Source organism: Colias philodice, chromosome 18 (genome assembly GCF_061535455.1).
Source record: "Colias philodice isolate Cphi_HAF_F1 chromosome 18, ilColPhil1 Martin Lab GWU primary, whole genome shotgun sequence".
Classification (NCBI taxonomy): Eukaryota; Metazoa; Arthropoda; class Insecta; order Lepidoptera; family Pieridae; genus Colias; species Colias philodice.
The window spans coordinates 7,673,534-7,701,533 of record NC_143103.1 but is presented as its reverse complement, the minus strand read 5'-3'; the positions used below and the strand labels follow the sequence as shown (position 1 = coordinate 7,701,533).

The 28,000-nt window shown below is 35.5% G+C and overlaps 3 protein-coding genes across 4 annotated transcripts in view; 1 reads left to right on the top strand and 2 right to left on the bottom strand.

Annotated features, from left to right (window-relative positions):
- Window positions 1–192: 192 nt before the first annotated feature.
- Rab8 (RAS oncogene family member Rab8) lies at window positions 193–2,903 on the bottom strand. Its single transcript, XM_089706381.1, has 5 exons — window positions 2,705–2,903; window positions 2,389–2,449; window positions 2,106–2,310; window positions 1,879–2,019; window positions 193–778 (listed from the first exon to the last, which is right to left on the bottom strand). Exons 1-5 carry the CDS (start codon window positions 2,826–2,828, stop codon window positions 674–676), a joined length of 636 nt encoding a protein of 211 aa, XP_089562507.1. The 5' UTR covers window positions 2,829–2,903; the 3' UTR covers window positions 193–673.
- Window positions 2,904–3,329: 426 nt separating this feature from the next.
- Window positions 3,330–5,258, top strand: Polr2G (DNA-directed RNA polymerase II subunit Rpb7). The gene is made up of 6 exons (XM_089706976.1): window positions 3,330–3,487; window positions 3,559–3,668; window positions 3,762–3,921; window positions 4,060–4,110; window positions 4,309–4,446; window positions 5,159–5,258. The coding sequence occupies exons 1-6, from the start codon at window positions 3,476–3,478 to the stop codon at window positions 5,207–5,209; spliced, it is 522 nt and encodes a 173-aa protein (XP_089563102.1). The 5' UTR covers window positions 3,330–3,475; the 3' UTR covers window positions 5,210–5,258.
- Myo81F (unconventional myosin 81F) overlaps window positions 5,250–28,000 on the bottom strand; it is a 95,197-nt gene continuing 72,446 nt past the window's right edge. The window contains exons 10-40 of one of the 2 annotated variants that reach the window (XM_089706968.1): window positions 27,694–27,936; window positions 27,306–27,431; window positions 26,800–27,060; window positions 26,325–26,458; window positions 25,780–25,986; window positions 25,367–25,508; window positions 24,840–25,072; window positions 24,179–24,413; window positions 20,282–20,492; window positions 19,608–19,757; window positions 18,615–18,783; window positions 18,225–18,372; window positions 17,754–17,907; window positions 17,254–17,408; window positions 17,015–17,143; window positions 16,335–16,610; window positions 15,698–15,933; window positions 15,203–15,341; window positions 14,800–14,976; window positions 14,339–14,486; window positions 13,923–14,094; window positions 13,386–13,622; window positions 12,865–13,033; window positions 12,350–12,535; window positions 11,506–11,691; window positions 10,904–11,111; window positions 10,204–10,336; window positions 9,617–9,752; window positions 9,029–9,265; window positions 8,308–8,511; window positions 5,250–7,943 (exon numbers count right to left, since the gene is read on the bottom strand). In XM_089706968.1, the coding sequence (XP_089563094.1) occupies window positions 7,839–7,943; window positions 8,308–8,511; window positions 9,029–9,265; window positions 9,617–9,752; window positions 10,204–10,336; window positions 10,904–11,111; window positions 11,506–11,691; window positions 12,350–12,535; window positions 12,865–13,033; window positions 13,386–13,622; window positions 13,923–14,094; window positions 14,339–14,486; window positions 14,800–14,976; window positions 15,203–15,341; window positions 15,698–15,933; window positions 16,335–16,610; window positions 17,015–17,143; window positions 17,254–17,408; window positions 17,754–17,907; window positions 18,225–18,372; window positions 18,615–18,783; window positions 19,608–19,757; window positions 20,282–20,492; window positions 24,179–24,413; window positions 24,840–25,072; window positions 25,367–25,508; window positions 25,780–25,986; window positions 26,325–26,458; window positions 26,800–27,060; window positions 27,306–27,431; window positions 27,694–27,936 (5,646 nt within the window). In that variant the 3' untranslated portion in view covers window positions 5,250–7,838. The remainder of the gene's footprint in view (window positions 7,944–8,307; window positions 8,512–9,028; window positions 9,266–9,616; window positions 9,753–10,203; window positions 10,337–10,903; window positions 11,112–11,505; window positions 11,692–12,349; window positions 12,536–12,864; window positions 13,034–13,385; window positions 13,623–13,922; window positions 14,095–14,338; window positions 14,487–14,799; window positions 14,977–15,202; window positions 15,342–15,697; window positions 15,934–16,334; window positions 16,611–17,014; window positions 17,144–17,253; window positions 17,409–17,753; window positions 17,908–18,224; window positions 18,373–18,614; window positions 18,784–19,607; window positions 19,758–20,281; window positions 20,493–24,178; window positions 24,414–24,839; window positions 25,073–25,366; window positions 25,509–25,779; window positions 25,987–26,324; window positions 26,459–26,799; window positions 27,061–27,305; window positions 27,432–27,693; window positions 27,937–28,000) is intronic. The other variant, XM_089706970.1, reaches the window with a different exon arrangement.

The window sequence follows — 28,000 nt, the reverse complement described above, 5'->3', positions numbered from 1 at the left end:
ATTTTCTGAATGATATGAGGGTGTAAAATGTATTAAAGAGCTTTTTTAAAACTTTTCCTGAACACACTTGATGGTGAACATGATTATATAATAAGTGATTATAAGCAAATCAAGTGGCTAATGATTCTGATCAATTAGATTTGGAACATTTTATATAATTTGTTGGGATTATCGAAATAAAAACTACAATAATTTAAAAAAGCACTGTTTATTCAAATTAAATATGAAGTATATATTACATTAAAATATATATCTTAATTAAAATAGCAAAAGAAAAATACAGCTAATAATCTATTGAAATAATATCCATTAACCATGTTCACATATTGAACAACACCCAGTAATTTTGCCTTAAGATAATGTCATAGTAATATAAACATAATTGCATTTATTTTACAAAAATACTGCTTAAAAATTTCTCAAAACTGGAAAGAAAATACTACATATTGATGTATTTAAAATGATATGACCTTACGTCACAAATTATTCTAGATAACATTGCAACATATCCACAATTTAACACCTCGAAATGAAGGATGTTGGATATAAAAATACAAAAGCAAGTCTGATCTCCGTACGGAGTGCACCAGTTAAAAATAGTGTAGGGGTTGCAACCCATATTCACTTAATAGAGGAGTAATTGGCGCGGGTGTTCGGGCGGGACTGTGCATCGTCAGAGGATGGAGCAGCGGGACAGCCACGAGGTGGGCTTGCGCTGCTGGTCATTTGCTTTCAACTGATGGGTGCCACCTCTGCCACCGGGTGGGTTGCTCGCCTCCTGTTTATTTAAAGATGCAAAAAAATAATATGAAACAATTTTAAAATAATAAAAATATATTATTTCAATCATATACAGAGAGATTCATAAATTGACAATTTTTTTGCATATTAGATTATATTACCCTAGCTTTCTGCCTGCAGCTTTGCCAGCTTTGTCTTAAACCTAATAATTAATATAGTAACTCTTCCTTGTGAATAACTATCTATTAAAGCAAACTGTATCAAAACCTGTTGTGTACTTTTAATGATCTAAGCATACATACATACAGACATTAGGACAGATGCGGGAAGCGACTGCTTTATATTATGTAGTGATTAATAGTTTTATGAATTACAATACATATTATATTCAGTTATGTAAGGTCAGTTTCTGTTCAAAGATAAAATAAAATGTAAATGTTTCAGCTTACCATAACTTTCCCATGTAAGAAACCTATTTAAACTAACTACACTTAACAGTCATGCAAAGAATTATGTAAAACACATCTAATACTATCTAAAACTATTATTAGTACATAATATGTAAGTCTATACTAAATAATTATTTAGTATAGACTTACCAGTTACAATAAATAGTAGCAAAATTTGTGATTTAGAAATAAGTTTACAGTTTTAATACCAATAATACTTCCTACTTGTTGTCAAACTGGTTTGACTCAAATTTTAATTAAAGACCAATTCAACACAATCTAAATGTTAATGGTAAGATAAATACACAGCTAGCCTACTTGCATTAGGCAAGAGAAGAATTTGTAATATTAGGTAGGTAGAATCTTATTAGAGTTCCTAATATTATATGGATAAAAAATATGGGAAAAATAACAAATACATATGTATTATAGAGCTAGAATAGATGAAACTATGTCTGAATTAAAATTTTCATCAAGGCATTGATAAGGTTATATTTTCTAAACAACACAAACAAAAACGAAAACAACACTAGTGTTAACCAACAAAATATTACCTTCTGTGTTCATAGAAAGCCATGTAACAAGAGAAAATATGTATTAATATAATATAATATACTTAATGCAATAAAAATGTGATATTCTTATGAGATAAATTTTAATATAAATAATATATGAATTGAAATCATACCTGTTTCTTCTCCATCTTAGCTTTGATATCCCTTGCTAATGTATAAAAAGCATATTCCACATTTAATGAATCCTTTGCTGATGTTTCTACAAATTTTATTTGATACTCTATTGCTAATTGTTCTCCTCTTTCCTTGGAGACCTATGAATGAAACAGTATTTTAGAGTACATTTGTTATTCTACAGTCAAAATCTATCAAATTATTTGTTTATTTTCCAAAGTAATACCTGTCGTTTTGCATCCAAATCACACTTATTGCCAAGAATCATCTTTTCCACATCTGCACTTGCATTTTCCTCTATGTTTCTTATCCAATTTTTTATGTTTTCAAAACTCTTCTCATTTGTAACATCATATACAAGCATAATTCCCATAGAGCCTCGGTAGTAGGCTGTTGTTATCGTGCGGAATCTTTCTTGACCGGCCGTATCCCTAAAATGTACAGTTAGCAATTTATTATTGTTTGAAAGATTCAACAGCTATGTTCCACTTATCAGGAAAATAACTCACCATATTTGTAATTTTACTTTTTTGCCATCGAGATCAATTGTTCGTATTTTGAAGTCAATGCCTGCAAGAATTAGGTGTTAAACTGTAAAGTCAACTAATTAAAATTAGAGTGTATGATGTCATAAACAGTTCATTCATTTAATTCGATAAGGGCTCCATTTATCAAAGAGCCGCGCCCTTTTTCACAACAAATTTGTTGTGGGAACAAAAATGATTCACAACAAACGTTCACAAAAAATGTACATCAAAGCTAATTACGTACAAAAAATACAACTTTTTTGACAATAACCTTTAGTACAAAGACATGAATACTTACCAATAGTTGATATAAATGAAATATTGAAAGCATCTTCTGAAAATCTAAATAATATAGATGTTTTTCCGACACCTGAATCACCTATTAGAAGCAATTTAAATAAATAATCGTAAGTTTTTGCCATTTTTTTACAACAATCTGATTACAGAATACACGGCCATTCATTTGGCATTTTTGAGTAATCGCTGGTGTTGCTGTGTTGGAGTCAAGAGTTGGCGAGTATTCTCTTATTGCCAGCTATATTAAAACAGTGTGATATTTTATCTGTGTATTTTATGCCGTAATTTTGGATTTTTTTTGACTGCATTTGTTTGTTTACTTTAGGTATTAGAAATGTTCTACAATCTATTTCTTAATTCATAATTATTTATCATAGTACCGATCAAGGTAGATATATTAAATGTTATTCTACTAACTTCGTTGAACTTATTCCATTTCTTCTATTTCTATTCAATTTGTTGAAAGTTGGGCATAGTAATTGTCATTATCAATACAACGCATTATGAAAAAGCCAAGCGGCTTTCAGCTATCATTTACAGAATATATTTTGAATCATGTTTACCAATCGGCTAGTAGGCTAGCCATCAAATCATCAATGTAAATTTAGATTTTTGACACATGACAAATACATTAAAAATGACACATTCACAAAAGCTTGTATCTTGTTGTGATTTTGTGGCTTTCGGCTTGTTTTTAGCCTAAACATTAGAGAAAAATATTAAATTTTAATACATATTCACTAAATAATGCCAAAATTATAAATAATTAATCATGTTTTATCACGTAAGTAAGATATACACATTATGAACAATTTTAACGCGGCAAACTTACCAAGCTATGTTTCTTGATTTTAGATTTCTCTAGAACACGAAGTTCTTTTGCACCCTCGATACTTTGGGCCCCAGTTGCTAGACACAGTTAAAGAAAAGCTCTATACAGAAGTAGAAGGAACATGTACAGGAAAGTAAGGACATTTGTTTGTGTATGATGAGGTTATGTTTACAAACAGGAGTTGGTCAATGTATCAATATTCAATATAAATTGTACTTATTTACAGATACGGTTTCGTTATAGCAGTGACAACAATAGATAGTATTGGAGCTGGGCTTATACAACCCGGTCAGGGTTTTGTAGTCTATCCTGTTAAATATAAGGCAATTGTATTTAGACCATTCAAAGGAGAAGTTTTAGACGCGATTGTCACACAAGTTAATAAGGTATTAATCAATAAATTATGTACAATATATTTGTTTATTTATGCGAATGTTGCTTATAAATTGATTGATTGGTGTGAAGATATTATTTTAATGCATCTTGGAACTTTTATAATCATAAGTAACATATTTTTCTTTCAGGTTGGAATGTTTGCACAAATAGGACCATTGAGCTGTTTCATTTCTCACCATGTAAGTAAATTTATATTCTACTAAATAAAATAATAAATCCTTGTCTTCTGTGGATTTATAAAAATAATTTTAATATATGAACTATCTTTCTGAGGAATCGATGTCTAGAAAAATATTGGATACAGATTGAACAACTACCAAACACTTCATAGAGAGTGGGGTCAAAAAATAACTAATGCTAAAAAACTTTATTTACAGTCAATACCAGCAGACATGGAGTTCTGTCCCAATGTGAATCCTCCTTGCTATAAAAGTAAACAGGAAGATAATGTCATACAAGAGGAAGATGTTATCAGATTAAAAATTGTTGGAACCAGGGTCGATGCTACAGGCATTGTGAGTATTTATTATAATTTTAGTTTCATTTCAAAAAGTTTTTTAAATGATGCATTGGGGATAAAAAATTGCATTTTGTTTTATATATTTATGAGCGGATGGCCATAATCATCAAGGTCAGTCATATCTTGGTTGGTTGGTAATCACAATGTCACAGACAAAAGTTATTGAATCGCACAAATCTATGTGCTAGTTATTAGGGAATAAATAGGAAGGAAATTAGTTTTGAAACGACAATGCACAAGATTACTCGGAACAATAGCGATTAGTCGCAAACATGGTGCTCAAGCCGTTCTTCGTTTGTAACCAAGCAACGTCTGCAGCCGACCATCGACGCGACGTTCCGCTAGATAGATAGTTATCAAATCTTGTTCGGATGCAATTCAGCTAGTACCTAATACTCCTACATAATATAATATAAGTTCTTGAAATAATTGAATAATTCGAAAATTAATACTTGATTTTAAAAAGTTGTTTATTTTGTTAACTTTGGATATTGGAACATCTTGGGTAGTTAGAAAATATGTAATGTAGATAACTTATTGGATTCTACTATGAAGGTCTTATGAAGTTCCTTTATCAATTAAATGTATTTTCCTGTTCATTACATTACTTCTTCCTGTTTATGTATTGATTGCCTAACAAGCACATAAAAGACCATTCAATAATTTGTATATTCACGAAATTAAATAAAATATATTTTTTTTTTCAGTTTGCAATCGGGACACTCATGGATGATTATCTAGGATTAGTGACACAATAATTTATAAGCTATACTATATTTAATGATGAAATAAAACATCTTTCATATTTATTGTTTTATTTATTTGGCATTCAAATTGTTGGGACAAATCTATACAGTAAACAAAAATCATCAAAAAAGGTTAAATATTTGGACACAATCAGTCTATTTAGGCAGTATCTTGGTGGTTGAAAATCAATTTATTGTTCATATTAGCTTACATCTAACACAAATCTTACATAGTTTTCCTTATAAATGAGGAAGTGTTAAATATTTTTAAGAAATAAGTATTAGTTGTATCTAAACTGGAAGCTTTAGTTAGTAGAAACTAGAAAGATTGAAGAATGCCAAAGTTTGCAAATATAGCATTTTATGTCCATAAATGACAATGAAAATAAGTTGGATGATTTTTCAAATATAATTTATATACCAGAAAAATATTTTTGTAACAATAACTATCACTGCGAAATTTTCTTTGAATTACACTTATTTTCAGCCATTATGATTTACAAAATGAAATGGGAAGTAAAATTCAGTATTTTCGTAATATAACATGATTTCATTTGTGTACTGCTGCATTTAGTCTTGATTAATTTTTAACATTATATGATTGATGTAACACTCAGTTACATGTATATTCAATTAAATTTTACGTCAATCATTATATTATCTATTCTATCACTATATACATAAACTAAAAACGTAATTATATTATCTAATAATAAAAAAAAATCCAAAGGGATGATCAATTCTTTGGTTCGTCAATTATATACAAATTATAAAAAATATATATGAAATAAATTAAACCTGAACTTTGCTCATACTCGGAATATGGCATCTATATATATATAAATAATACTCAATATGAGATCAAAAACTCAATCCAAGCAGATATCTAAGCACCAAAATGCTAACGAAACTAAAAATAATTTTTAGCTTACTTTTAGAATAACCGAAGCATGATTGCTTCAAAACATTTATATGTACTAGTTATATATTTTATAATAAAATATTGAGACATAACATTGTGCAATATAGTGTTATAATATTCAAGATAGAAGATATATTTGGAACAATTTAATTACTTTGCAGTCACAATAAATTTGCAGTTCGCTCACTGATTATATGCAGGCGATGCGTGCTGGCCAGAGGTAGCATACAAAATATTGTAACAAGCCATTGTTTGGCTAAATATATCCTTAATTAACGCGCCCAAAATAGTTTGTTTTTTAAATTTATATTTGATTCTAAGCAGTCTAAGTATTTTTGTTAATTATATTTAGATCCTGGCCAGGTTCACATGCCGCGTTACAAGGCACAAAATAAGACATCAGAATAAAATTATTCGCAATTGAAAACAGACATATACTATGCTACGTACTCAACAGTACAGGAAGGTTCCACCGAAGCAAGGAGGGTTAACAGTAGGAATTAGCTGATATGAGATTTCTTAGAATTAACAAGTAGTAACTATTTTATAAGATTCATCTACAATATGGTTATAACATGAAATATTGTATAGATTAAATCGTAAGGTTTACAGTGGGTTGGCCTAGTACTAAGGGAAACTGGTGATGTTTGGACCATTCATTATTAATCAAGTATATTTTAACTTTTTAAATGACAAAATATTTTTGAAATACAGTATTTCTAATTACAACGAAATGTATTAGTGTTATCAATAAGGGTACATTAATTAACGCTCCAAACATCGCTAGAAGTGACATCTACATACTTAAGCACAGACTAAAAGGGGAGTAAGATTGAAATACAACAACTATCTAACATCCAAACATTCTATCATTCTTAACAATATGATTAAACTGTTCGAATTTTACATACAACACGAATTTTTATTTAATTGTAATAATACTGATATATTTTATATAAGAGTCACGGTACATATGACGATAGAAACGCACGTGAGCGTTAAATCGATCTTATGTAACAGACCCTTTAGAGGATAGAGAGAAATGTTTTATTCTATTACTATGTGGGTTTATTGGAAATTTTTGCTTCCCCGTCACCTGGCTACCTTAAATCGTCCATCCTGACACTCAAAACCGAACACCACTCGAACCTGTTACCTGTCTCTGAAGTAAATGTGGAAAGAAGACGAGATTTAGCTAACTAATCAATACGAAGACTAGCATTTTTAATATATCTAGCGTAAAATATTAACGTTTAAATGATATACTATATAAACATTTACTTCCCGAACGCGACCGTTAAAGTAATACTATACCGACACTATATCGTGCTCTAAATTATATTTAAATCGTGAGTATATACTTGAAGAAGCTTTAACTAATGTTTCTAGATTTACATCAATCTTTTCGGCGTACTCGATGTATCCATTCATTGAGCCTAAAAGATCTTGAGATTCATTGCGAAACAAAATTTGTATGCGTTCCATCGAATCAGAAATATAAAACGCAGTCACAGAAAAGTCTACAGATAAGCTTTTTGGTCGTTTGACCGAACTCGTTCGCAACTGAATGTAATGAACGGAAAGGTCGCGCGTCCCGCCGCACGTCAGCCGCCAACTGTCAGCTGTCAACTGTCATTTGTCAGCTGTCAGCTGTCACGTGTCATCTGTCAGGCCCGCTCAGTGCGTGACGTGGAAGCAGTGGCACTAGGCGTGCGGGTGTCAGGAGGCGGGTGGTGCGGCGCCGGCGGGCTGCGGCACGGCGGGGCACACGGGCCCGCGCACAGCCTCTATGTAGTCCTTGATTAGGGTCGCGATCTGGTATGCCTGTGGAGATTGGATATAAAATTGATAAATCCACAAAATTTTTAGGGTTTTATATGGTTACTAAGCTTTTTGACTATCTCTGGCATTGGAGATATTGGATTTCAATTTAGGTACATAAAGTGAAAACTTTTACCCGTGCAAATGTCTCACTTTGGGCGCTTTATTTGGCCCATCTGCACTTAGCACCCCAATTTTGCTTGTCCATAAAATTACAAAATTAATAATTATCTGTTTTTAATTAGTTTTGCATTTTCTAATTATTATTCTAATCTTATTTATACTTTTTTGGTACACAATAAATATCTTTTTTATTTGTTTTTAATATTGGAAAACAATTTTATTAAAAAAACAAACAGAATCATACCTGATCAGTGGACAGCACAAGCTTAGCGTGCTTCTTATCCGCTCTAGTGACCAACAACAGCGCGCGCGGTGCGGGCGACACGGCCAGCAGCTGGTCGTGGTCGTGCGATACAAGGGCCGCACGTGCGCCGCGACGCAATAGGGTTAGACCACGCGCGTCCACTGCTAGCCAGAGGGCTCGCGGCCAGTTTGATGTGAACGATTGCTGTGGGAGTTATGTTCAGTTTAAATTTTGGTTGAGTAAATGTGATAACTGGCCGTTATTAACACGCTGAATTAACAGACAAGCAAAAAGTGTCCAATTTGCGACGCTTAAATGAAATAAGCGAAATTTAAATAAAGAATCATGATGGCCGTTATTAATACGCACGCTGCATTAACAGACAAGCAAAAAGTGTCCAGTTTGCGACACTTAAATGAAATAAGCGAAATTTATAAAGAATCATGATGTTTAATTAAAAACTAACTCAATCGCGCTTAAGAAATTGTCCAAAGCAAAACTCTGCCTACATGTATTTTAAGTAGTATTTTTAAATGAACGGTTTAATTAAAAACTAACTCAATCGCGCTTATGAAATTGTCCAAAGCAAAACTTATTTTTAAATGAACGGTTTTTTAAATAAAATTACTACCACTTGTAGCGACTCGCTACAAGTGGTAGAGAAATTTCATTACCGTAACATTTTGACAACTTCAAAATAAAGTTAGCACTAAATACAAACCATAACATCAAAAATGGTAGCCCTCGCGAGTGGCCACGACGCAGCCAACGTCAGCGCACGCTGCATAGCCGCATGAGGTGGAGTTCCCCTTAAGGCCAAGTGGTGCAATCTCACAGCAGGTGCTGGTAGAGCTGGTACAAGTCGTGCGGGCAGCACAGCACCAGCTGCTGCTGCGCACTCCGCGCCGCCGCTACACTCGCCCTTAACAACTTGCGCGTGTAACGCTGCTACCATCACCTGCGAGGGAATAACGATCTTAAGTACTGGATGTTAAAGATCATTTTTGCATCACACAACGTACAAAGTAACCTGATACTACCCGCATTCACATACCTTGTAAGGCACATATTGATAAGTGACGGAAACAATTAAAAGTTAGAAGGTAGGAAAACATAAAAATTAGCATTTGTTTGGAATTTTAAATATGGTCCTAATTAAATCCAATGTTTTAAACTAGAATAAAAAGGAGAGACTTCAAATTGGGAACCTTGGTTAGTTTTTGCGAACCGTTTTTTCACACATTAACTCAACAATTATTTCCACGCTTTGTTTTTATTTATAACGTTTATATAGAAAATCGATACATACCGCTTCATCAGTCTCTATAGGTAGGCGATCGTGTCGTACAGCATGCAGCAGCTGATAGTAGAGCAGTTCCATTTCAGCCACACATGCGCTGTGCAGCGGACGGTCGCCCAGGAAGAGACGCTTCTTGAATACTAGCCTGTAATAGAATATTGCTGGTATAGAATAGATTCTACATTGTATTGTTATAGATTTGGATCAAAGTCGACATAGAAATAACGGAAATCCAGCGGTATCGACTACTGCAGGTATTTTTGCAAATTCAGCTGTATGGACAGCAAGTATGTCAGGTTCTTGTGACAGCATAATATACAGAAGTTGGAATCTTGACTGGAATAAAAGTGAGTTTAAAAATGTTTGTAGTTATTGATACATATTTTAATCAATTGTCCAATGCTAAAATTATTATGTGTCTATGTGTGCGTGTGAAGTTTTATGCATATTTACTTATACCTGCTTGCAGCGGGATTCGTATATAAAGTTGCGATAGGGTATACTAGTGTGCGTATGTGTATGCACGCAGACGCAGAGGGTGTATAAACAATTGTATATACGTATCTACCACAAACAGATATTACTTATATGTATACCTGCAAGCAGCAGCAGTAGCGCCAGCTTTCTCCCACCGTGCAAGCACGTCACCAACCCGCTCCGCCCCGCCCAGTGCTCGCTCGCCCGTACCCGCGGGGGATGAGTTTGCGCACACCTCGTAGAGCGCATAACCTGGTGATTATACATTATTTTAATTATAAACAGTGCTATTATGGAATTAAAACTGAAATGAAACATTTTTAATAAGGAGTTAAAAAAAAATCTACTATATAAAAATAAGTCGGGTTTTCCTTCCTGACGCTATAACTCCAGAATGCACTAACCGATTTCCACGGTTTTGCATTCGTTAGAAAGGTCTCGGGCTCCGTGAGGTTTATAGCAAAGAAAAGGTGTCTCTGGTGGCGAAACGGAGTTCGTCCGGATTGCTAGTTTATAATAAATATATCCAATAAAAGTTATGAGTGATTTAACTAGACATCCGAAATAATCAATGCATTTGGCTTTAGTGTTTCATGGATGTTACATTTATAATGTCCTATTTACAAAGATCAAAATTATTAAAATGAAAATTGTGATATTGTTATTCATACAGATATTGTTTTAGATGGCAATAGAATTTACTACAAATTTTAAATTCAGAGGCTATGACAAATATCCAACCACGTGTTTGAATTCATTATTCCTACAATTATTAAAGCCTTTAATCAACAATTTATGATGATATCCGAGTAATATTACCTGTAGCAGTGTCAGTCAATCCAATCTTCTCTCTCAACATGGCCACCAGATGATCTGCAGTAGCTGCTGGCCCAAACACTAGCCCATGTTGTTTTCCATCAAGTAGTAATACACGCACGTGCATCGGTCGGCGTGCGCCTGCGCATAGCAGTTCCTCCTTGGAAGGTGCTGTTAGACGACGCGGTACTTGGGCTATGCTTAGTGCCACCTGGTTGGAGGGAAATATTTCTTTGTTAGTAAAATTGGATTTGTGCGAGAACTAAAAAGAAAATACTTCGTCTCACTGTACTGAAATAGTAAGAGTAGTTTGGTAGTTTATCGCTTCTTTATTTCTTCATGATAATGAAATATATGGGATAGCATTGCCTTGTCATATATTCCGATATAATGACAAAATAAAACTTTTTAACTATAAGTTTATTTTATATAGCTAGGCTTAATGATAAAAATAGTTACAACCTATGGTCACATTAATGGATAATAAAGTATAGCAATAACAATTTTAAGTTTAGACAATGTTTGATGTGTTAAAATTATGACTATACGACAATAAAGTCGAGTGCAAAAATTATGATTTTTTTTCTAATAAATAAATCACGAACCTGTTCAGCGCGTCGTGCGAACTTGCCCTCTTCACCCGTGTGTAGGGCTGCGGCTCGGTACCGTAAATGGGCTAATAACAAGCGGCGCAGGGGTTTCGCGGGCGGTAGGGCTGCGCCCACCGCGGCACACAGCAGCGCCCAGTGCCGGGCGGACACCCGCGAACTGGGCTCCGGGTGCTCCGTTGTCTGTTGGAGTGTGTAAGTTATAGTGGGATAATAAATATTTTATTATGACTAGGCGTTTTGTATCTGCAAGGTGGTTAATGCAATAATGCCATCAATGTTATGTCAGGATAATAATGTTCTGTCAGGACACCCTAATCGGCTAACGGTATAAAATACTTTACATCCTAATCATTGTTTAAGTTTATTTGCACTATAACATTTAAAATAAATAAAATTAATTTTGAAATTGAATTTCCGACCTCCCAAATAAAAAATGGTTTAATCTATTGCGACTTGCGTTTAAGAGCTTAATTGTAGATCATCCGTCCGAACTGTAATAGGTCTTTGAAGCTAACTGTACCTGTTTAATAAGCTGCATGTTACAGATCTTTTTTTGCCAACTGTATCTGCTTTATAAGCTGCATTTAACAAGGTCTTTTTTGGCGACTGTACCTGTTTACTAAGCTGCATTTAACAAGGTCTTTTTTGGCGATTGTACCTGTTTACTAAGCTGCATATAACAGGCCTTTTTTGCTAACTGTACCTGTTTACTAAGCTGCATATAACAGGTCCTTTTTGGCGGATGTACCTGTTTACTAAGATGCATATAACAGGTCTTTTTTGCTGACTGTACCTGTTTAATAAGTTGCATATAACAGATCTTTTTTGCTGACTGTACCTGTTTAATAAGCTGCATGTACAGCTCGGTGAGCAGCGTGTCCTTCTGCAGACAGCGCTGCAGCAGCGCCTGCGCGAGCGCCACGCGGTCGTCGCTGTCGCTCTCGTGGCTGCTGACGCTGCTGTTGCTGGCCAGGTTGCTGCTGCTGCCCTCGTTGCTGCTCAGACCCGCGTGACTCATTATGTCCTGTAACGTGATAAGAGTTGTTATATGAATCTGACTACCAGTTCTATCTTCTTCTTCTTCTTATATATAAAAATGAATCGCAAAATGTGTTGGTAAGCGCATAACTCGAGAACGGCTGAACCGATTTCGATAATTCTTTTTTTATTATATTCCTTGAAGTACGAGGATGGTTTTTATGTAGAGAAAACGTAAATATGTACCACGGGCGAAGCCGGGGCGGACCGCTAGTATGATATGAAAATAATTTAAACACAACACAAAGTTTTAACACTTTACCGATATAATTGGATATCAAGACACTGTTTAACTAGTTGACAATACAATCGAACCTTAAATATCTGCATAGCAGCGACTTCCTCAGCCTCATTGAGCTTGGTCAGCGAGTGTGGGAGACTCCGCGCCCAACACCAGTACGCGGCGGGGAAGCCTTTGTAGCACTCGCCTTGGGATTCCGCAGAGAGGTCCAAGCGGACACGCTCGAGACGGTGCTTGCTTAGTCTGCGGATGAGTTGGATATTAGAGATGTTAAATGAAAAAAAAAAATGAAAAAATATTATATACTTTATATTATTTTTTGAATGAGTGAAAGAGACACATTATTTAGTACAATGTAAAGATAAGTGCCGTTGATACATATAATAACGTATTACTTTATTACTGAATGAAAACGTTTCTTACATTTTTTAAATCAAATGAAATACCTATTATTGTTTAAAATAAAAATATTTCTGAAATGGAATTCTTCTCTCACACAAAATCACATCACGCAAAATTATTTTTGAGTGAAATTTGACACATATTAAAAAGGGATATCACGTAAAAAGTACGAGCACATGTAAAAAATACGTACCTTCTGAGGGTATTCCTCAAGAATCCTCCCGCAGAGAGATCCGGCGGTCTTCTCAATAGACCACAATCAACCAAAGCCCGTCTAGCAGACCGCAGTGCGGCCGCCAGTCGCGTACGTTCACTCGCCGGTGCCGCACGTCTTGGTGGCTCTTCTGAGAGGCTGTTCGCAAGGGTCGGGCTATATGCCGCCATTAACCATGCTGCTTCTTGCTTTTGTGCGCATTCGAGTACTATGCACCTGGGAAAGAAGATTTTATGAAGTTATATATAAAATAAGAAATTGTTGTATGTCGACCGGGAAATAACTTAGTGAAAAAGATCTGTTCATTGCTTCGTTCAATTAGGACAAAAAGTGTCTTTTTCTTAGTGTATCTCATAATATTTAGTGACTGTTAATTATTATGATTGATACAAATAACAGGAATAACAATGTATCTGAGTTAAATTGTTGCAAGTATGTTTCAATAACGTGGAAAACTAATCCGAAGTTCCGTAAGAGAATAAAATGACTTAATGAAATATTTAGATGTACACTAACCTTAATCCATCATGTTGTCCATGGTGAGTTAAGCTAAGAGTGAGTCCATTATCCACTGGATCCATGAGTATCGCAGCTATATTCGAATACGGGTATTCTGCTAGCACTACTTTATCTGCTGGTCGAACAAGGACTACACCTTCTGATCCCACTCCTAGCATTACATTCGGACCTGTTGACATAAGACAATAAATAAATAAATTAAATTTTTCCATTCACCTGAAATATTTACTATACTATTGTTTAAATGCAGAAACTTTCTAACTCGCATCTCAATTCTTTTTTATTTAGAACAATATACACATTTATTTTTTACGGTACATGGGAAGGTATAATTTAAGGGGAAAGCTATTTATCGGCAAAGCTTAGAGAAAGAAGTATTTAGAAATTGTATTTAATGCAATAAATGAACATACCATGAGCCCAATATCCTTTGTAAGTAACAGGAAACAGTGTGACGCCATATAAAGGATACTGCATCACACAGGATAGGTACAAAGCTTTGGCGGTTAATTCCGCTCGTCCTGCGCCGTATTGACGGTGTGCTTGGGCCAGTATTGTTGCCTAAAAGTATTAAAAATGTTATAAGAACAAGAAAATGTGGGTTGTTTATTTCATAAATTCAATTAAGTATACAAATGAAAGAAGAGCGAAAGTGTATAGAAATAATCAATTATGGTAGGATATCATTGTTTTCAAATGTTTATATATCAATATAGAAGATTTCAATCATTGGAGTTGGTATTCTCTTCAAGATTTACATATTATACCGACGTAGTCAAAGAAAATTCTCATGGGAATGATTTGTTTGAACAAGAACTTCTATTATAGTGACCAAATTGTACTATCCAGCACATATTATGACATTAATACTAACCCATTGATGCGCTGGTCTAGTTTTAGCGATCCTCGGTGGTAGGAACTGTTCAGGGTGTGAATAGTATGCCCTTGTGTGCGGGGGCGGAGGGCTAGCGGCTGGCTCGCCTAATGATACTTGAGCTTGAAGCCCTGCTAGTTGGAGCGCTACTTTCTCGGAAACTGGGAACTCGTCCATCTAAAAAGATTTGAATATTTATATAATTGAAATTAGACAGCATTATGATGTTTGTAAAAATGAATTTAGATATAAAATATTGATGTATATTATTAAAAAGGGGAAAAAATCTATCGTAATTTATTACTCTTTTTTCAGAAGCAATTTTACCAATTTTTTTTAAGACGAAGAGAAGATAAGAGTAAGTAAGAGTAGCAAAAAAGAGGATAGAAAAGAAAAAACATACCTTTACAACACTATGCACAGCTTGTGCATACAACAGGGCCACTTCAACAGGATCATGGGGTAATTCTCGACCGCCACGGAACAAACGACGCTTGAACACGAAGCGATTGTCTGCTGACCCTCCACCAGGGCCTTGTTGCCTATGAAATGTAAAATCTTATAAAAAAAGTTCTACAATTTATTTACATTTTTATTTTTCAAATATTGAAATTCAATGGACCCAGAATGAAAATTGCATCAAAATGCTATAATGGTTGGTTTTCAGAAGTAGCTTATAAAGATATAGCTACACTGATAGGCGTACTATAAACAAATACACTAGCAATCGCATATTAAAAGTCGTCAAAAATATTCAATATATAAAGCTTTCATTGAAATTAACACCTTATTTCGTAGCAGTAATGTTCAAAATATGCGTATCATATTAAAACTCTGCCTAATAGACCATAAAGCATAATATGCTTATTTATAATATGAAATATTATTTCATACTCACATCTCCCACGCAGCAATAACATCATACAAGTACTGTGTGGCCCGCACGTGTTCCTCCGTACTAGCCCTCTGTTGGTACACCGCCCAGCCAGCCCTCGCATTGGGAGGCAAACCCAGCTTATCAGCTAGTCTCGCTGCTGCAGCCGCTGCTGTGTCCGCGGGGTGCACGTCTATGGCCTTCGTCCGACCGTCCAGGAAGAAGAATCGGCACACTATGGTACCGAGGCGGCGCATTGCCTGTCAAATATATAAAGCATTATGTATGCGAGTCATTTTTTGATATTTTTTGTCAAACTCTGTGCATACTGAATTGTGATGAAATTTAAGATGTTCCCACGATGAGTTTTTAACTCGTATACCTTTAAAATTGTCTATGGTAAGACAACAAAAATCGAACGTAAAAAAACTCGATTCGATAACGTGTTCCGGATTTATTAATGTAACATTTGACAGCTAATTAATCTGTTGTTGAGAAGTATGGAATTATGAGTATTGAGTATACTTCTACAAGTACTAGTATACTACAACAGCTAATAAAAACTCAAATTAAAATGACTTAAAGATCAGATTTTTCAAACATTCATGCGCTACTGTACAAGTTAATGATGAGAAACAACCATAGTGGAAATTTTACTCACAGCAATCTCCACAGTACTAGGCGGCAGCTGTCTCGGCGCAGCACCCCTACAGTTGTCCAAGCACCACTGCGCACAGTGCGAAGCCCGGGCACTAGAGGTCACCGACCCCACTGACGTCATAGACCCCCCACCGGGTGAGCTGAGTGGACGAGCACGTGCACGTAACCACGCGCAGTAGTAGCGGGCCAGACCGCGGCTCGGTTGCCAGGCAACCGCGCATAAACAGAGGATCAGCCAGACACGTTCCGCCCACTCTTCTACGGGACATTCTGTGATCTGGAATGTGGAAGATAACAAATGTACCAGAAATAAATGGCACAAAAAAATAATGAAAGGTGAATTTTGAGAACTTTTTATTATTTGTAAGAATTAAAGCAAAATTATACATTAATATGGACAAGGAAAATTAAAAACATACTATTTTGCCACAAAAAACTTTAGACAGGGTTTAAGCGCGGGTTCTCTATAATCTGTTTTTGTCGTATTTCACATGGACAACTATTTAACCCATTGACCACCGAGCGGCCCGATCGGGCCGAGACACAATAGATTTTCTATTGTGTCTGTGATCCGAGGACTGACGGATTAAGTGACATATCTCTGTTTTAAAGTTAGACTGTTAAAATGGTTTTGTGGTAAGACCAATTATGTTGTTTGTGTAATTCGTTGGTGAAACTTACTTGTCGAACGCACTGTACTAATATTTCGTCACGTAGTTCCTCCCGCTCTAGACCCTTTCCAATAATCGACTGAATTACTTGCGTTTCTTTTTCCGAAGTTAATTCTCCTCTCATGTAGCGGCATAGATCCTATGAACAAATAATATCTTTTAGTACGATTAAAGATGGTTCACACATTTCTGAGAAATGAAAAAATACACTATATAGAATAGCCAAAGTAGTAAAATAATAATACTAACTCTGAAAATATTCACAGCAGCCGTAACACTGTCTGGGTCATGCAGTTGTATGTGAGAGGTGGGGATGTTATTTCCTTTGTGATAAGTAATCATTTCTTCTTTAGTTAAGAGCTCCATTGATTTGCTTTTACGAGTTAACGTCGCCATGATTGTACCTAAAAATATAAGAATTTTAAACGTTTTGAATTGAAGTAGAAATGATTAAAAATGGTGATTAATAGTTATTAGTTTCCTTCAGTGTATACAGTAATTTTGAATAAATATTTAGTTTTCGGAGAAAAAATTGATAAAAAGATGCCAATTACTTGTATCAGAAACTATGCAAACGCGGCAAGAACATTTGTTTTCCCTGATTTTGTAATATGAGTATGTTAAATAAATATAATTGTTATTACTGTATTGCCCTACGGTATCCAGGTATGTTGCTCATTTTATACCTGGTCAAAACGTTCAAATTATAAATATAATTCCAACTTCTAGTAACTAAATATTAGTGTTACCTTCTGGAGATCGAGGATGGTCGTTAAAATAAAGTTTAGCAAATTCGGTAAGGTCACTGGAATCAGCAGGAGCTTCAGTACTAGCGGGCGTTGTTTCTAATTGATGCAGTCTACGCTCCACACGTTCTTTCCTACGAGCGCTGCGTTCTGTGTTCTGGAAAATTTACATTTTTTTTAATCTACTTAATTGGTCGATGTTAAAAGTGATATACTATGAAAAGGCGCAGTCTTATGTTCTACAATTTCTACTATGCAAGCAAAATTTATTTCAATTTTATAAAGATTCATTTTGCGTTTTGTTCTATTTATACTTTATGGAATTCCAAATATTTGGATCGTTATAATGGTTGAATTTCCATAAAATGGATAACCCAAGAATCCACTTTTTTGATTGACAGAATGATGACGAAAAAGGTGATTAACAGAACTGTTTTTCGGCCTTTTATAGATTGATGTAGGTTATCAACTTACATTGGCGTCTCCATTCAACATGGGTGGAGGACTGATGCAGCTAGAATCCATAGCAGTGGAAGGTGTTTCCGCTTGTTCCGGTGACGTCACAGCGCTGGGTAATGGCGGTAGAGGTGCTTCCGGTTCTGGCTCCTCCTTGCTTGATATGCTGTACACAATGTTGTTATGAAACACATGTAAAATGCAAAGAAAAAATGGAATCTCATTTTGTGTTGAAGATGTGGGAAATGATTATATTGTTTGTGTCTTACAATAGACAAGATTTATTTGTTTTATTTTGAAGTGGCGACGATTTTGGTATTTTTAAATCTTGTCAAAGTAGTTTCACTTCTGACAAGTGTGCTTGGCACACACGCACTTTTTTATTTGTATGAAATAAAAAATACATACCCATTACTTTCTGGTGGGTTAAATGGCGGCGGTGGTGGTGGGGGTGACAGCACTGGTGGTTCAGACGGTGGTCGCGGTATCACGGATTCGTATATCGGCTCCTTATCTTTGATAACCATGAGCTTTCCGTTTGGAATTATTCCGTTCGTAAGTTCTGGGGGAGTTGTGTCTAGAAGTGAAGAGTATTTTAGCAAATTGTCTTTAAGAAATTCCATATTCACGAATTTAAATGTACAAGTAAAATGCTAATCACATTTAATAATTTCTATAATGTTTGTGAGAGAATGTTAAATCATTAATAGTTTCTGTGTAAATCTACAATATGTTATGTTAAAAGTTTTTGTGTAAGATATAAATACATAAAAGATTCTTAAAAAATTAAAAACTAGTTGATGAAAAACTACTCGAAATTATGACTTTCTATTCCTTTTAAATTAAGCTGTATTTCACATTTGATTTTGTTATTATTGTTTACCTTACGAGGCATTATAAAGCTGTTTATTATGTGTTACAATTTGAATTGGATGAAATTATTAATGGAATGATGTATGATGCAGCAAAGCAGTCTAATATTCCTATATAGTAAGCGTTATAAGATAGAAGAGAAGAAGACACGACCTTTAACCTATATTTAGTTAGTTAGCCCTATCCTTTGTACAAAATATGGCAAGTTAATAATGAAGCCTAGTTAAGTGTTAGAGGTTAGTATCTCTATACTTTTCCTACAAGACTTCCTAAAGCTGATAGTATTAATTTACACTTTACACTAACTTTAGTAACACATAAAGTTAATATTTTGTGTCCCCTACATAAGGAAATTGTCCTTATCATTACTCTAACTAAAGTTAATCCTAGACATCCATAATTTATAAATTGTCCATCGATAGCATTTGTTTCATTAATGTGACTTATTCTATCGACTTTATATATAGTTTTGTTAATAAACCTATCGACTTTACTTAGTTATTTGTTTGTTAATATATTATAATGAACCTTTAAGGGGCGGTGGCGGCGGGGGGCCGGCGGGCTCGGGGAGCGAGCACAGGGGCGGAGGGGGGAAGGGCGGCGAGTCCAGCGCGGGGCCGCAGCTCGGCGGGGGGGGGAGCGTCAGCGATGACGTCATCTCACCGTTCGGTATGCGACCTGCGTGCGCGCACGTAACGTCACGTAATTGTTACGTTTTTTTTTGTATTTCGCAAGGTGAAAGAGCAAGCAAAAAAATTTCTGCCCGCCTTGAAAATTTTTAATTTTTTACTTCCCCTTTTTGAAAAATTTTGATCATGTACAATGCCATAGGTACAGTACAATGTATGCCCACCGATTCGTATAGTTTAGCAATTTCATTGCTATTAGTTACAACGGTTTTTTGCTTCAATGAAATCTATAGCTATGTAAAGACACATTTTCGTATATACATATATGTTTATCAAATAAGAATATGAAACTTATAAATAAACGTGTACCAAAGTATAAAGTCTGTCTATAATATTATGTAACTGTTAATCACAACGCCACCAAATTTGAGATTCCCACATACCCATCCCCATAGAACTGCCAATATACAGGATTGAATAATTTTTTATATACTAGCGAAGCTCACTGTACAACATAGAAAGCGTTATTCTATAAACCATCACCACAAAACATTTTAAATAATAAAAACATACCATTCATAGATGAAGTCATATTATCAGGGGTGCCGTTTACAATCCCGTTACTGTGATTGGATGTGGGGGTAGCGGGGTGAAGTATGGAGTGTAGGGGGAGGGAGTTGGGGGGAGGGGGAGGGATGAACTCAGAGGGGGCGCCGTCCGGTTTGCGTTGAGCGTCTGTGTGCTTGGTGAGCTCGTTCATTTCTTCTGCTAGCACGTGTTCCAGCTAAAATGTGGGAAATAATTATGGGTTGTACCTTATGGGACGATTACGATTTCGATGATTGAATACTGAAGATTTTTAAACAATTATTAAACAGATATATTTTTGAAGTGAAACTTCTTTATCGGGGGTGGACAAAAATTTTGTGAGACATTTTTGCCGTTACGCCGCGCGCGTGACATTTTTGCGTTACGCCGTACTCGTGACTATATACATGTTATATTAAAGTGATCAGCAAAATCAAAGGGTCTGTTTTAATTCTAATTCCAGTGAATTTCTAAAAAAAGTAAATAAGTAATTATATCTATTTTTCTAATACTTAGGTGTAATAATGGTATTTATTTTTCTAAGTTATTTATGATTAACCTCACTTTTTGATTGTATTTTTCAATACACTAACACGTGGGTGGAATTATGGTATCAATTTTTTCTAATACTTGAATGTTGATTGTGGTATTTATTTTTCTAAAATTGTATTTAAAGTTAACCTCAGTTTTTGATTGAATTTTTTAAAACACCAACACGTGGGCGTGATCATGTTATTTATTTTTCAAGTTATTTAAGCTTAACCTCTGTCTTAATATGTATATATTATGTACTATGTGCGTCATTAATTTCTGACTGTTTCGAGATTTGGTGCAAAATAAAACAGTGTGTAAATAAAATTAAACAATTGAGTAAAAGTATAATTTCATAGATAACACGTTGAGAAGTTCCCTGTATAAATATATAATATACATATCTTGTATAAATACATACATAATATGCCTATAGATCTTTACTCAATTGTTTTATTTTATTGATTTTTTACAAATTTTATTTACACACTATTTTATTTTGCACCAAATTTCGAAACAGTCAGAAATTAATGACGCACATATTATATATACGTTTTAATATAGAATATTTTTTATTTTACAACCTTTACAACTTGATCATTAGGAATTTATTACCTCTATTGTTCGAACAAAAATAAGTTACCGACTTTAAGAACGTGCCGACAATGTAAGTACACTATTGTTTCTTAGAAAACATTTTAGGAGTATACGATAATAAATCTATGACTCACGTAAACACGTGTTTGCTTGATTGGTGTCAGGTGTTCAATTATAATTTTATGAATTCAAAATTTATAAGAATAAACCTCAAACTCTCTGTCCAATCAAAATCCGCCTAAGTCGAAATCCTTTATAAGCTGAAAACGGCAGTGGTCGGCGTAAATATCCAAATAGGTAGCGAGGAGCGAAGCGACGAGCATCTTAGGTTAACTTTTGAACTACCGCACGAGCCGAGCGAGCGAAGCGAGCGAGTTGCAGCAGCGGCCGGTGTAAATATTTAAATAGGTAGCGAGGAGCGAAGCGACGAGCATCTTAGGTTAACTTTTGAACTACCGCACGAGCCGAGCGAGCGAAGCGAGCGAGTCGCGGCAGTGGCCGGCGTAAATATTCAAATAGGTAGCGAGGAGCGAAGCGACGAGCATCTTAGGTTAATTTTTGAACTACCGCACGAGCCGAGCGAGCGAAGCGAGCGAGTTGCAGCAGCGGCCGGTGTAAATATTTAAGTAGGTAGCGACGAGCGTGTGACTAACGTATTTCTTTAATATTGTATATAGTAAATTATTTTTTGAAAAATAAGGACATAAAGAAGTTTCACTTCTTACGTGTGTACTCTAGTACACGCACACATTTTTTTTATTTTACAACCTTTACAACTTGATCATTAGGAATTTATTACCTCTATTGTTCGAACAAAAATAAGTTACCGACTTTAAGAACGTGCCGACAATGTAAGTACACTATTGTTTCTTAGAAAACATTTTAGGAGTATACGATAATAAATCTATGACTCACGTAAACACGTGTTTGCTTGATTGGTGTCAGGTGTTCAATTATAATTTTATGAATTCAAAATTTATAAGAATAAACCTCAAACTCTCTGTCCAATCAAAATCCGCCTAAGTCGAAATCCTTTATAAGCTGAAAACGGCAGTGGCCGGCGTAAATATTCAAATAGGTAGCGAGGAGCGAAGCGACGAGCATCTTAGGTTAACTTTTGAACTACCGCAAGAGCCGAGCGAGCGAAGCGAGCGAGTTGCAGCAGCGGCCGGTGTAAATATTTAAATAGGTAGCGAGGAGCGAAGCGATGAGCATCTTAGGTTAACTTTTGAACTACCGCACGAGCCGAGCGAGCGAAGCGAGCGAGTTGCAGCAGCGGCCGGTGTAAATATTTAAATAGGTAGCGAGGAGCGAAGCGACGAGCATCTTAGGTTAACTTTTGAACTACCGCACGAGCCGAGCGAGCGAAGCGAGCGAGTTGCAGCAGCGGCCGGTGTAAATATGTAAATAGGTAGCGACGAGCGTGTGACTAACGTATTTCTTTATTATTGTATATAGTAAATTATTTTTTGAAAAATAAGGACATAAAGAAGTTTCACTTCTTACGTGTGTACTCTAGTACACGCACACATTTTTTTTATTTTACAACCTTTACAACTTGATCATTAGGAATTTATTACCTCTATTGTTCGAACAAAAATAAGTTACCGACTTTAAGAACGTGCCGACAATGTAAGTACACTATTGTTTCTTAGAAAACATTTTTAGGAGTATACGATAATAAATCTATGACTCACGTAAACACGTGTTTGCTTGATTGGTGTCAGGTGTTCAATTATAATTTTATGAATTCAAAATTTATAAGAATAAACCTCAAACTCTCTGTCCAATCAAAATCCGCCTAAGTCGAAATCCTTTATAAGCTGAAAACGGCAGTGGCCGGCGTAAATATTCAAATAGGTAGCGAGGAGCGAAGCGACGAGCATCTTAGGTTAACTTTTGAACTACCGCAAGAGCCGAGCGAGCGAAGCGAGCGAGTTGCAGCAGCGGCCGGTGTAAATATTTAAATAGGTAGCGAGGAGCGAAGCGATGAGCATCTTAGGTTAACTTTTGAACTACCGCACGAGCCGAGCGAGCGAAGCGAGCGAGTTGCAGCAGCGGCCGGTGTAAATATTTAAATAGGTAGCGAGGAGCGAAGCGACGAGCATCTTAGGTTAACTTTTGAACTACCGCACGAGCCGAGCGAGCGAAGCGAGCGAGTTGCAGCAGCGGCCGGTGTAAATATTTAAATAGGTAGCGAGGAGCGAAGCGACGAGCATCTTAGGTTAACTTTTGAACTACCGCACGAGCCAAGCGAGCGAAGCGAGCGAGTCGCGGCAGTGGCCGGCGTAAATATTCAAATAGGTAGCGAGGAGCGAAGCGACGAGCATCTTAGGTTAACTTTTGAACTACCGCACGAGCCGAGCGAGCGAAGCGAGCGAGTTGCAGCAGCGGCCGGTGTAAATATGTAAATAGGTAGCGACGAGCGTGTGACTAACGTATTTCTTTATTATTGTATATAGTAAATTATTTTTTGAAAAATAAGGACATAAAGAAGTTTCACTTCTTACGTGTGTACTCTAGTACATGCACACATTTTATTTTAATTTAATTTATTTATAACATTATATAGGAAGTACATTAATGATGCAATCGTTAACTTGATTCAAGTTATTCTGTGTGTAAATACTGATCTATCTTCTTAACAATCAAACAAATCTGTTATTTAGGTATTTATAAAAAAATAATGTTTATGAATTGATTTTTAACTTCATGTTCATAAAATAATTCTTCTACCATATCCCTATAACCTACCTCTTGATTCAAATCATCAGCCAATCTTTCAATAGAGTCCCCAATCTCGTTGATAGTAGGCTGGTGAGCTGGTTGGCCATCGGGAGCACCCCTTTGTGCTGGAACATCAGCCAGGAAGTCGAACAGATTGTCCAGGTTCACGGATTCTGCTCTTGCTCCAGAACAGGATATACCGCGGAGTTGGTCCGCCATGCTTTCCAGTTCTGCTCGCTCTTGTTCCGCTTTTTCTGCCAGGCTGTAAGGTAAGACGTTTAAGTTATGAACCTTTATGTTCATTTTTTGCAGACTGCTCTAATATTATTTATAATTATGTTTATTTTACATTGAACTGTACATAACAAGCTGCTTGCATTTATATAGAGAATGTTTCTGAAGATATCAAATATTGGCATTTACCCTGGAAATTGCTCAATGCCATCATTTAACTATAGTTGCTGACAGTTTGAATAATTAAATAGTTTTCTGGTTGATTGTTCTGGTGATTGTTGTGTTGACAATTGACACGAAAAGTAGTATCAAAGTATAAAAATCTGATTAATATACTTTGTATTTAAGATATGAAGTCGGACCTTACCTTAAACTAACCGCCACAAAATTCTGAATCATAATATAATTAGCAACTAAAGGCCATTCGTTTCTACCTCATACCAAACTATCTTACCTGTTCCTTTCCTCCCGTAATTTGATTTCCTGGTTGACCCTCTTCATTTCTCGTAAAGCAGCGGCGACTTCCCTCGCAAAAGCGCCTCTCAAATGCCTCTGTAGTGTTAGAGCAGCTCTTCGTAATCGTAAGAAAGCAGCTCGTTCGAACCAACCGCGCCAAGCAGCTTGAAGGATTACAGCTGCTTTACGCCATTGGAGGTATTGACGGCGGGCTATCGAGCCTTTGTACCACTGTGAAGTTATATTGGGTATTAATACAATACAATTATGTTTCGTATGACTCTGACTATAAGGTTGTTATTAACATAATTAGATGTGAAGGTTAAAGTTAACTTTGGAATTTGCGTATAAATGGTATCTAATAGTTATTTTAAATAGTCCTTTGATTTCTAGTATAATCGTATAACATAAATACACTCATATTCCGAATTGAAAATTTTTGCAACTGCAACATGTCTTGAAAAAGTTTTAAAAATTATTTATAATTCAACATCTTAAGCTTAATATAATTCAGATTTCACATACCTTTTGTATGAGTAATGCCGAAGACTGTAACAAAGCTGATCTTCTAGCTTCTAGCGGCCCATGCACAGAGCTTCTCATGAATATTTTTGTGTGTCCTATTTGCCAGTCATCTTTCGGTGCATTTACAAGTTCCATTATAGCTCTGAAATAGAAGCGACAGTTATTTATTAAAAAAAATACATTGTTACCAGTGCAATATTATGTCCATGAAAAGTATCACATTATTGTATTTATTAAAATATATACGTAGTAAAATAATAGGATCCCGCAACCTCTGTTGCAAGTAGCAGTATTACGCTCAGAATAAAGGTGCTACACATTTAAACCACGCTCTTTAACTCTTATTGTAGTTGAATGTACATATTATATAAATTTTCCTTCAGGATCCTGAAAGAGTAGGGTCCAATACTTACGTGACATCAGGTTCCCGTGGTCTAGGATGCGGTAATAAACATCGGTATCTTGCACAAAACAATGGTGCGGGTAGATGCACAGGATAGCCATCACGACGAATGCGAACGATTTCGTTCATGCCCAGGTACCGTAATTGTTCAAGTACTAGTTGCTCGTTGTATTTGCCAGCTACTTTGTGCTCGTTCGGCTTTATGCAGCGGACATACCTGTTTGATTAGGTTATAGGTTGCAAGTCAGCGTATGATAAGGTAAAACTAAAATTTATTTATTAGCTGCAACATAATAGTAGCAATGCATAGTTGTATTGAATACTAGCTTTACAAGATAACTAAACGTTTTAAGGAGTTAAAATTAAGAACAAAGAACTATCGATCAAAAAAATTCTATGATGATTTTTAAAAATTTCGTAGAAGTTGAGATTACAATTTTGTACCAAAAATATATTACACAAGTCGAATGGTCATTCGATTCATTTCGAAGATGCCTACTGAAAAATTCATTCGTACATCATAATTTTTAATCTAAAGTCATCGGAAGGACTCACCATACATCAGTAACTTGCAGCATATCTACTAAAGATTGCAACTGTGCTCTAAAAGTGTCCACTACAGTGGGTCTGCCTTTGGAAGTGCCGCGTTGTGTTGTGCTCGTTGAACCGGGGCTTGAGAGCGATACATCCTGTATAAATTGATATTTCTATTATTTATATTAGAGCAAAAAGGAAGGTGAAACAAAAGAAAAAATGTGCTAGAATTATAAATGAATTTTTATTGCCTTTTAAGTTTATTGAACTATTATAGTAGCAAATACTTCGTGTTTCTTATCCTCTATCCTTATGTTTAATTTCAGTTTAGTTTTGGGATCAATGTCAGCCCTAACTGGATAGAAAACTTTAGATTTAACTTATTTGAAAACATATTCACAAAATGTAATACAAATAAAACTAAGGGATACTATTGGTAAACTACCAATATTTTAGGACTAAATTATCTAGAATTTCTTCAATATTACATTATTACCTGTCCAGGCGGCGCCAAATCCTGCACATAATCAGCGAGTTCTCTCACAAAGGGGTTAGCCGATCTGCTCAAATGGTCGATAAACGCATCTTGCTGTGTATCGCGGTTTTTATCGACAAATCCCTGTACGCTGTACGTCACTGTGCCCGCGTAGTGTTGTACCCCGAATTCTTCTTCCCATTTCCGACGGGAACCTTTGACGAATGTTTGATGTTCGCCGAACTCACTTTGAATGTTTGTGAGGTAGGCGCTGTCGGAACCCTGAAGTACAAAAGGTAAAGAATTAAATTTTTCTATTAGTAATTCATTCAAATTCCTATATTCTCATTTATTTTCTGATTTTGAACTTCTGTAATTTTGACGATTTATTACTGTTATTTTGCGTATAATCATATAAAGAGAATAAAATACATATAACAAAAATCAAATATTAATTCATTACATTTCACATTAGAGATAATTAACCGTTTCCAATTTCAAAATAAGAAATAAGGAAAATGGCAAACCTTTGGCATATGGCATTGTTCACTGAGCAGTTTCAATAAACTGCGCGGCGGCTTTTCTAGCAATTCAAGACACGCGGCGTTGTCTGTGAATTGTATTTGGTTGTACTTTATCCCTTCTTGTCGATACTGTAACGAAAAGATAATTATTATTAATGGCAATTTTATTGTAACTAAATTAACTATTTCAATGGTATTTCGGATCGACATCAGTTTATTTTTTAGAACGATTCACAAGTCCTTCTGAAACGAATTGATTCGAGATTTTGTTGTATTAAACTCATGTTATATTATAACATATAAAACATCCAATTTAACACAATTCATTCGCACTTATTGAACATCCAAACAATTCTTATGAGAACAATTGAAATACAAAAAATAAACTCACAATCTCCTGCTCCAACGCGAACACGTAATTATTAAAGAACATATGCAGCTTCTCGTTAGCGTAATTAATACACAATTGTTCTAGAGAGTTCGACGCGAAGTTCTCGAAGCCGAATATATCGAGCACGCCGAGCGCCCGCTTCGCTTCGCGTCCCGGCGCGGAACAGCTGTTAACATGGCGGACGAGCCACGCGAACGTTCTGGAATATAGAGCACGTGCCATGGCGTGACGGTTTTCCCGGGCCTGGAAATTATTATTATTTAAATAGTAAAAAAGTTAGTACAACTTTAACAGGAGTTATCGAGTT